This window comes from Juglans regia, chromosome 2, assembly GCF_001411555.2.
Source record: "Juglans regia cultivar Chandler chromosome 2, Walnut 2.0, whole genome shotgun sequence".
Lineage (NCBI taxonomy): Eukaryota > Viridiplantae > Streptophyta > Magnoliopsida > Fagales > Juglandaceae > Juglans > Juglans regia.
Window position 1 is genome coordinate 28892118 of NC_049902.1, and position 10266 is coordinate 28902383.

The following is a 10266-nucleotide window of genomic DNA, read 5'->3' on the forward strand; positions in this document are numbered from 1 at the left end:
AACATGGATAGAGCTGGCCGGGTTAACATATATCATCATGTTTCTTCCTTGTAGGCAGTACTGCTGATCATGGCCTCAGACTTGGAATGAAAATGAGTACATACTCAAGCCTGGAGGTAAGCTTAGCTGCTGGCATGGAAGTGCATATATATACGTACCTCTGCTCTTTATATACGAGTTAAAAATAATCACCTCATGGATGCCATACTTTTCAGGCAATGATCCAAATGAAGGCGAGAAAGCTTATCCGAGTTGATCATACACCGTTGGATAACTTGGATTATCAAGATCCAATTGCCAATCCTGCACATGAACCGAAGAAAGGCAGCCCTGGTGGGAAAGGATGAGGCAATAATCCTTGACAAACTCGAGGCTCGTTTTACGGCCCTTAATCTTTTGTGAGAATGGTGTCGCTGATCAAGAGAGATTTGAGATGCACGTGATCGAGTCTATTTTGAAGGGTTTGTCATCTATAAATATATATATATATATATATATATATTATATAGCTGTGAATGGCATGAAAATTTTCTTGCCCTAAAAGTACTTGGCCATAGAACGAGTGCTTATATAAATTGTAGTCATGAACACATTGAAAAAGAATGAACAGATAAATAAAGTTTGGATCGAAAATCATTTGCATATATGTAGTACTTTGGGTTAATCGCAGAACCCGAGTCTCGAGGTTTGATAAATATGGAAATCTTAATCATCTAGGGAAGTGGTTTTTCTTTTTTGAACTCTGAAGCTCTGCTTCTAAACTTGGTTTTGGGGAGAGAAAGAGATCCAATTATTTCAGCATTAATGGTCCTAAAATACAGTGCATGCAAATTGAAACCAGGCCATCGTTCAAGGATCAACTGATCAGAAATGGTGAAATCTCGTTCAAATGTTATATATATCCTGAATTCACAGTTTGACCGACATCCATGGAACTATGGAAGAACTGTACGTGATATTGAGAGACACAATGGCTTATATATAAACCCCTTAATTAATGCTTGTTTTAATGAAGCATGCAGTTTAAGCAAGATAAGTCCCGCGCGTAGAAAGAATGATCAAGATCAAGATCAAGGACTCTCTTTTGGCATCTTTGGCTTGGATGAGAGGTCTGATTCATGCAAACTATGGATTGAAATGTTTCACCTATATCAAATGATCCACCTCAAACTCAGCTTATGACTTATTTATATATTTTTCCCATCCTTTATTTAATTTGCTCAAATATATATTTATATATTTAATATTACTGCAATCTTGTTAGTTAAGATTTCTAATTTTCTTTTATAGAAATAAACTTCATTTCATTTAATGAATCCGAAGTTACAATTGCGTCTAATCAACACAGAAAAAATCCAGACTACCAACCAAACTACTCATCTGTTAGGGGGTTTCTGATCACAAAGTTTTTTGTAACGGACATTATCTTAACTTCTATAAACGCTATATAAAAACAAAATTAAACAATTCTCCTCCTCCAGAGGAGGTGAGGTACTATACCATTATACCATTACATTAATTTGACTCCATCATTCCATTATTATACCAATATGGTCTCTTTAATCTCTTTAACTTGTGTGTCTAGAGAGATTGATCTCTCTCTCTCTCTATATTGGCTCCTACTCCTGTACCATCTAAAGAAAAAAATAATTTTCATAAAAAATTATAATGTATTCTCGAAATAGTTTCATCTTATTACAAAATAGTGCAAATTAAAGACATCGAGCCGGGTTTTTGTAGGTAATATTTAGAATATTTGTCATAGCCATATATAGCCATATTCACGTACAAGATGAATATTAATAATCAGATTAATATCCTTTAGGGTTCTTTAATTTTTGCCTGTAGAATATGTAAAATCACCACATACTTGTTAAGAAAAAAAATAAAAAAATAAAAAATTATATGTAGTGTATGGTATAAGAATGATGAGTAGAATTTTTTTTCTTAATAGGACTGAAATTACACAATGCTCATGATCTTTAATGACTATTGTTATTAAGTATTAATGTATTTTAAATTTGATAATTTTCAATGATATTAATTAGTATATATTTTTAATTTTTTTTATTTAAATAATTGATTTATCAATATGATGAAAAAAATCAAATAGAGGATAAAATATAACATTTCTTTCTGGTAATGTTACGATATCCAACATTACGTGCGAGAAGATTTCATTCTCATTGGATGAGAAGGACCATTCGAGGTGAATACTGAATGTTTGGAGGACCAAAAGGGAAAAAGAAAAAGATACGGAATCAAAATCCAGTTAAGCCTATGGTTTTTGCTTTTAGAGGAAAAGATGGAAACTCAGCATCGGAGTAAGTTGAGTTGACGATCCAACCCCCACCCAACCCTCCCTTCCTTCCAAACTCCCAATTTCTCTCTTTAGCCGAACCCCCAAAACTACCATTTTGTCCTTTACAGAACCACTCGGAACTCTGAAACCTCCCTCCCACTTTGCCAGCCACACAGAGACTGAGACATCTCATCTTCTTCCAAAGTTCCCACTCTGCTTCTGAATAATCAGTATCCATGGCTTTGTTGAAACTCCAGACTGCTGAACGAAATCTGTTCTAATCCTCTCCTCCACTACTACCATTGCCTTCCCTCCTCTTATCACACTCTCTCCCCGTTTCTACAAGTCACCGCCTCTCGCTTTTCCCACTACTCATACGATTGGCGGTCACGATGCCCGGCCTGGTATCCGTTAAAACACCGCCTGACTCTGCGCCGCTCCGTATCTCCGTCCCCGATGCCCATACCCCACCTCAGAGATCCGAGCCCGTTAACTCCAAGCCTCCTTCCCCGCTCCCCAGGAGGCTTCCTTCTCCTTCCCCTTCTCGATCTAAATTCTCTCCCAGGAAGCCCCCGCCCGAGTCCTCCAGCCCCAACCCTAACCATAACCCTGATCTCAACCCCAACTCCCAGTTTGCTCTCGAGAACCCGGATCTCGGCCCTTTCCTCCTCAAGCTCGCTCGAGATGCCATCGCGTCCGGCGAGGGCCCCGTCAGGGCCTTGGACTACGCTCTCCGCGCTTCCCAGTCCTTCGAGCGGTGCCCTCCTGCTGACGGGGAGCCCAGCCTGGACCTCGCGATGAGCCTCCACGTTCTGGCCGCGATATACTGCAGCCTGGGGCGGTTCGACGAGGCAGTGCCAGTCCTGGAGCGGGCGATCCGGGTCCCCGACCCTCCGAGAGGTGCGGACCACGCGCTCGCTGCGTTCTCGGGTCATATGCAGCTGGGGGACACATACTCGATGCTCGGACAGGTCGATAAGTCCATCCTTTGCTACGAAGAAGGGCTTAAGATCCAGATCGATGCCTTGGGGGAGTCCGATCCGAGGGTCGGAGAGACTTGCAGGTTCGTTCTCGCCTTTGTATGTTAGAGAGCTTTTATATATATATATATACACACACACACACACATAGATGGTGTTTTCTTTTTCCTTCAAAAAACTCGTTTAAAGCCAATTCGATATTATGTGCTACAAATGCCGAATTTAAGATCTTTCTAATCCTATTCGGAAAGCGTAAATGCGACCGAAATTAGTGGAATTTCCCCGAAAATTTTCCTTAAAAATTAGTGTCAGTCGCTGGCTTTCTTATCATTTTATAATTTTGTTTGCTAGTTTTTAGGATATCAAAACATGGGAGGTATCTGATCTATTTCATTTCTTGAGAATTGAGACTTGGGGCTAGAAATTGGGAAATCCGCCAATTACTAGAAAACGGCATACCCGCTCCGCTTCTTTATGTTTAGTTCTGGAATTTCTATACTATCCTTCTGATAACTGAAGAAAATAACTGTACAAATAGGAAAACTGGAGCCGTTTAAATATTTTTAAACTGATTTTTGTTTCATTGCGAAATAAACTCCAATCTTCTTCAGTGGCTGCATTCAGGGATTGTAGCAGCTTTCTGAGGTTTGAATACTTTGCGTATCATGTTTCTTCAGATTTTGTGTATACGTGATTTCTGACAAAACAATTATCCAACCTGAACGCATGTGAAATTATTAGTGAACGATGAAACAATATATTAGAACATGGACTTTAACGGTCAGCTGCAATAGATTTTAATGGGCTTAACTTTCTTGATTTTCTTTTGAGTGACGCTAGGAACCGGGTAGTGTAAAAATCCTTTTTACACCATCCAATACAAAACTGCTAGGACTGTTCATCCGGGTCCCGGACCGGGTATCCGGGTATACCTGGCCCGGAACCCGGATTTCAAACCCGGTCCGGGTTCCGGCCCGGACTAGCTGGGTTATAACCCGGGTTGGAACTCGGATGAATTTGGGTTTTTAAAACCCAGAAATCCGGGTTCCGGGTTCTACCCGGTTTTTTTTTTTTTTTTAACAAAAGTCCAGGTTATTAATTTTCTTTTTTTTTTTTTTAAAAAAAAGGTAATGTTGAAAAGCATAATGTTTTTTTTTTTTTTTTTTTAATTTTATCTAAAAGCCTATATTTCTATTAAAAAGCATAATACTAATGGAACATTGTCCATAACTATGAAAATGTATCAAAATGGAAAACTAAATTTTATGTAAAAAATAACTAAAGTTACAACCTAATTAGCATTTTAACTAAATGCATGCAAAATAAAATAAATACAATATTCATCATGTAAAATGCATGCAAAACACAATGCACTACATATTACATTATTTTATATTTATACATTACATTATAAAACACAAAAATTACAAAATATGAATTTTACAATCAGTAGCATGGTCTTCCATCATCAACTTTTAATCTAGTATTCCAACTCAGTGGCTCTTTGGGGTTAGTTCTCAAATGTTGCGGTTAGTTCTCAATGGCAGTCCCATTGAACTGAGATTGGTAATACGAATGTGAATCAAGAGCAAGGTCTGCACAAGAGAATGCATAATATCAAACTCAATCTATCAACCAAACCATTTAATAAAGCAATTCAAAACCAATTCAGTAAGCCATGATACTCCAAATACATGTTCCTGTGAACGGAAATACATGAAGGGCGTAAAATGCAAGAAATGGCTTTTACCCACAGACCTGCATGTGAAAGGAATCCCCACCTAATGCAGGATAGACACAGCAGGTTAGGTTCACAATTCATTAAATCTGAGTCACACATCACAAAACAAATCTACTCTCAATTCAGAATAAACCCATGTACTTGTATGGAGAAATGAAATGGAATACTTTTACCTTTGGGGACATAAGCAGAGAATCATGGCAGATGATGCTATCTTTAGATGACCATAGGAAGCATTATAATTTATGACATTATCATTAATTACAATTCTTGCAAGCGATAAGTAGAAATAGAAGTCAGTTTCATGTTATGTCAAAAGAGAGTTATAGTTTATCCGACCTTATCCACAAAGACAGACACAACAATGCAAGTAAAAGAAACAAAGGGCTATGCTTTGCTATCTAAAGCTATACACATGCTACAGACACGAGGGTGCATAACTGTCAACCATAAACCACACCAATTTAATAAATAAAAAACAATCAGTTTTAACAGCTTCACTACCAACATACAAAGAAGAGATTTACGCTAGAGAGTCACAGACAGGAGGGTGCATAACCGTCAATCATTTTCAGCTCTCAAGAACACAACCAAGTCCCCTGCAACCAGCTTATACCCATGTTGAACAGCATATCCTTTATTCACATGTTTAACAAAATAACAACAAAAAAACCCATATCTATCAAAGATTTTTTCATTCAAACATTTTTATCAAAATAGACCCAAATCAACAAAGTAATAAAAGGAAAAAATCCTAAAAAAATTGTTGCAGAGAAAGCAAGCAAATGTTACCCAAATCACAAAGAACAAACCTTGGGGTCAAGAGGATGACGACGAGTCGGCGACGACGATGAGGTCACGAGGATGACAAGGTTTCTTCAATCGGTACTGAGGGAAGACCTTCGAGCCCCAAAAGAAATAGGAAGAAGAAGACGAAATCACCGAAAGAGAGCTTAGGTTCACTCTCTTCGGTGAGCGACAGAACTTTGCTCGGCAAAGACGCTACGGTTTCAGCGAGTCAGCGAGAGAGAGAAAGAGAGAGATGGATGGGAGAGTCTTAGAGTTAGACGGATGCGAGAGATGAAGCGGCTAGGGTTACGTCTCTTCCAATTTATACAAACCCGGGCGGTATCGGGTGTTTTTTATGGAACCCGGGTTTCATACCCGGATCCGGACCGGATGAACCCGGTTATAAGAATGCGGGTTTCAGCCCGTATTTGACCCGGGCTGAAAACCGGAACCGGAACCCAGATAACCGGGTTCCGGACCGGGCCGGAAAAAAATCCGGCCCAGATGAAGTCTTAAAAACTGCCACATCATAGCTCCCTGAAGATTTACATGCTTGCCTCACAATTTTACCCCCCCCCCCCCAAAAAAAAAAAAAAAAAAAAACATATCCCAGTCATTATTATTATTATTTACAAGGATATCATATTAGGTACTGGTGGTCCCAGATTTGCACAACAACAAAATTAAAAGTATGTCCACAAAAATTACACAAATTCACAACATCAGCCTCAAAATACAGAAAATATACCAGCCCCTATTCACAACATCAGCCCTTAAAATACACTAGATTCACAACCACATTCACAACATCAATCCCTAAAATACACTAGATTCAACAAATATAAATTTTACTTACAACCGACTGAGATCGACTGACAGAGGTTAGAGAGTTTCGGATATGTGGATCTGTTTGAGGAGAGAGAGAGTGAGGTGGCTTGAGGAGGGAGAGACAGTGCAGACCAATGTTGGAGTTTCACTTGAGAGAGAGGGTGGGGGGGAGAAAAAAAATTACACTTTTCAGTATGCGGGGTTGGGGGGAGGGGAGGGGAGGTAAAATTGTGTGAGGCAGGCATGTAAATTTCTTTCATGGATGTATGACGTGCCAGTTTTGTATTGGATGGTGTAAAAATGATTTTTACACTACCCGGTTTGAAGTTAATCTTTTTTCTTTTATGTTTTTCTGCTTCTAGATGTGTATTTCTTTTATACTTAGTGTGTACTTGGATTGCTTCTTTAAAAGATGTCTTGTTACTTATAAGAGTACCAAAAGGATTAACTTACAACTCTCTTACAAATCTTTTACAACTCTATATTAAGTGAAGGGTAGCTTGGTAAAATTGAAATTAATTTTTAATGGAGTGGCATGATTGCATTGGTTGATTGTGAAATGGGTCGTAAAAAAGTTGTAAGAGGGTTGTAGGCGTATCGTTGCTCTTTTCTCAAGTTAGCCCTTCAGAGATTTTGAATGTACATGTCAGTTTAGTGGCCAACTGGAACTCTATGTTATCCCTACAGAGATTTTGAATGGTAGATTGCTTTCACAGATTTTAATATTTCTTCATGTGTCCATCATGTTCATAGTATGGGTTTGCTTTAAGGTAGAATGCCTACAAGTTTTTGGGTTTCTTGAAATATATTCGTGTTGTGCCTAATCTCTTGGTATGGTGGATGAATTATGTTATTTGATATTGAAAATGCAGATACTTAGCTGAGGCCCATGTTCAAGCGATGGAGTTTGATAGAGCCGAAGAGTTGTGCAAAAAAACGCTTGAAATTCATCGTGCGCACAGTGAACCAGCATCTCTTGAAGAAGCAGCTGACCGAAGGCTGATGGCTCTCATATGTGAGGCAAAAGGAGACTATGAAACAGCCCTTGAGCACCTCGTCCTTGCCAGCATGGCAATGATTGCAAATGGACAAGAGAGTGAGGTTGCCTCTATTGATGTCAGCATTGGAAACATTTACTTGTTTCTCTGTCGCTATGATGAGGCTCTCTTTTCCTACCAGAAGGCACTTACCGTTTTTAAATCATCAAAGGGTGACAACCACCCATCTGTTGCCTCTGTGTTTGTTCGCCTTGCTGACCTATATCATAGAACAGGTAAGCTCCGAGACTCCAAATCCTACTGTGAAAATGCCCTGAGGATATATGCAAAGCCTGTGCCTGGAACCACGGCAGAAGACATTGCTGGGGGGTTGACTGAAATATCTGCCATTTATGAGTCTGTGGATGAGCCTGAGGAGGCTCTGAAGCTTTTGAATAAGGCAATGAAAATGTTGGAGGATAAACCAGGACAGCAAAGCACAATTGCAGGAATAGAAGCACGAATGGGAGTGATGTCTTACATGGTTGGAAGGTATGAAGAATCGAGGGACTCTTTTGAAAGTTCTATAGCAAAACTTAGAGCTAGTGGTGAGAGGAAGTCGGCCTTCTTTGGGGTTGTGTTGAACCAAATGGGATTGGCTTCTGTCCAGTTGTTCAAGATAGATGAGGCAGCTGAGTTGTTTGAAGAAGCGAGGGGGATTCTGGAACAGGAGAGTGGCCCATGCCATCAAGATACCCTTGGAGTATATAGTAATCTTGCAGCAACCTACGATGCTATGGGAAGGTAAAAAATCATTTTATTTTGTTCTTTCCGCATGTTTTTATGACAGTTTATTCTTCCTGTATTTTGGTGTAAGCGGCTTGCTCATGGCTGACTTGCCTGATCCTCTGAGCCAACAGTTGAGTTTCAATTTTTGGCATGATGAGCTTTCAAGTGTTCATCTACTAATAAAAAAGAAAGGGTTCATCTCTCTGCAACTGAAAGCATGCAATCCTTGTGAATTGATTTTAATAGAGTAACAGTAAGGATTGTGTTATGCAACCTGTGTTACCTGTCATATCAGCCAAAGTAGCAATCCTAGATATGGGTGTTCCAGATAGCCACACAAATTAGAAACATGGTCTAATTTAGTGTTTTTCACTTCCTGAGTTTGATTGCTGTTTTAACAATTGGAATAATTCAACGATGTTAGGTATGTGTTCTTAAAGCCTTTCTTGAGTTGTATTCGACTTGTTCATTTCTTTTCCTCTGTGTTTTTTTCTTGGCAATGGGCTTTCTCATAGATTGATATTTGAAGTACTCAATTTTGTTCCGTTATTCAATCACCTTTGCACTACATGCTCATAACTCAGATGATCAGATTTACTCGATAGCCTTCTTTTTGGTTTGGGTTGGGTTTGGCTCATTCTCTATTCCAGTACTTCCATCAAGTTGATCTGCGTGTTCTTTTTCAATTGTCAACTACTGCTATTTAAGGTCCATGGTTCATCATTGCAGACTGTCGTAATTCTAAATATTGTTTCTTATTAGTACTACCATTCATGCTTAAAGCAAGAACGTGGTTATTTTCTCCTATGATTATTCTTTGATTTTTAACAATTTTATCAAACTATTTCAGAGTGGATGATGCAATTGAAATGTTGGAGCATGTCCTTAAACTAAGAGAAGAAAAGCTTGGAATTGCTAATCCTGACTTTGAAGATGAGAAAAGAAGGCTAGCCGAGCTCCTGAAAGAAGCAGGCAGGACCCGAGACAGAAAAGCCAAGTCACTGAAAAACCTCATCGATCCCACCTCAAAGAAGACAAAGAAAGAAGTGACAAAGAGGTGGCCTAGTTTGGGTTTTCGAAGTTGAAGATAAAAAAGAAAAAAGAAAAAAAAGTGGCCGTTCTTCCATTATCTATCTGCTCCCCTTACACGTGCACATTCATTCTGTAGCATAGAGGATCATGTATAGGATTGAAGTTGTAATTTGGTGAGGTTTTTCTGATGTGCTAATTGCTTTTACTTTGAATGTCGGTATTGTCACCTTGAAGTTGTTCACCGAAAGGAAAATGCCCCATTATTTGAGTGGAAATAAATTTGATAACGTTTGTAATTGTTCCCCATCATTTGTGCTTTTATCTGTTTTTGGCAAACATCATTTGGACACTTCTCTTTTATCTTTATTCCTCGTCAATGGTTTGTTCACTTGTGCTTTTTATTTTTGAGCAGTGCGTTATAGAGGACTGTATTGCAGTCCCAGTGTGTCAAATACCAAATTGTCCCCATTTTTAGGCTTGAATTGACTACATTACCTCTCTTTTTTCTTCAAGCCAAAACATTTGAAATCAGATTTTTGTTGATGCCTCTGCTACGCGCCCCAGCGGATTCCCACCATCGTCGGCCACCACAACTTAATCTCCTCCACCATCACCGGAACAACCACCTTCACCATCGACGGAGTCACAAACTCCACTGCCGACGAACTTCTTGGCCACAATTAAAGCAAAGCACAGCTCCCATTCCATTGTTTTCCTCAAGGTTTTTTTATTTTGCTGCGCCTAAGGAAAACTTGCATTTTTCTGTCAAGGCAAAGACAACAACAAATTTTTGTAGGGTATCACATAAACGTGTTCAAGTGTGAAAAA

At 39.1% G+C, this 10266-nt stretch overlaps 1 protein-coding gene across 1 annotated transcript; it reads left to right on the top strand.

The window, feature by feature from the left end:
- The first annotated feature begins 2300 nt into the window (after positions 1-2300).
- On the top strand, positions 2301-9824 carry LOC109002075 (protein KINESIN LIGHT CHAIN-RELATED 1-like). The gene is made up of 3 exons (XM_018979661.2): positions 2301-3365; positions 7513-8421; positions 9257-9824. The coding sequence occupies exons 1-3, from the start codon at positions 2695-2697 to the stop codon at positions 9489-9491; spliced, it is 1815 nt and encodes a 604-aa protein (XP_018835206.2). The 5' UTR covers positions 2301-2694; the 3' UTR covers positions 9492-9824.
- Positions 9825-10266: the final 442 nt, after the last annotated feature.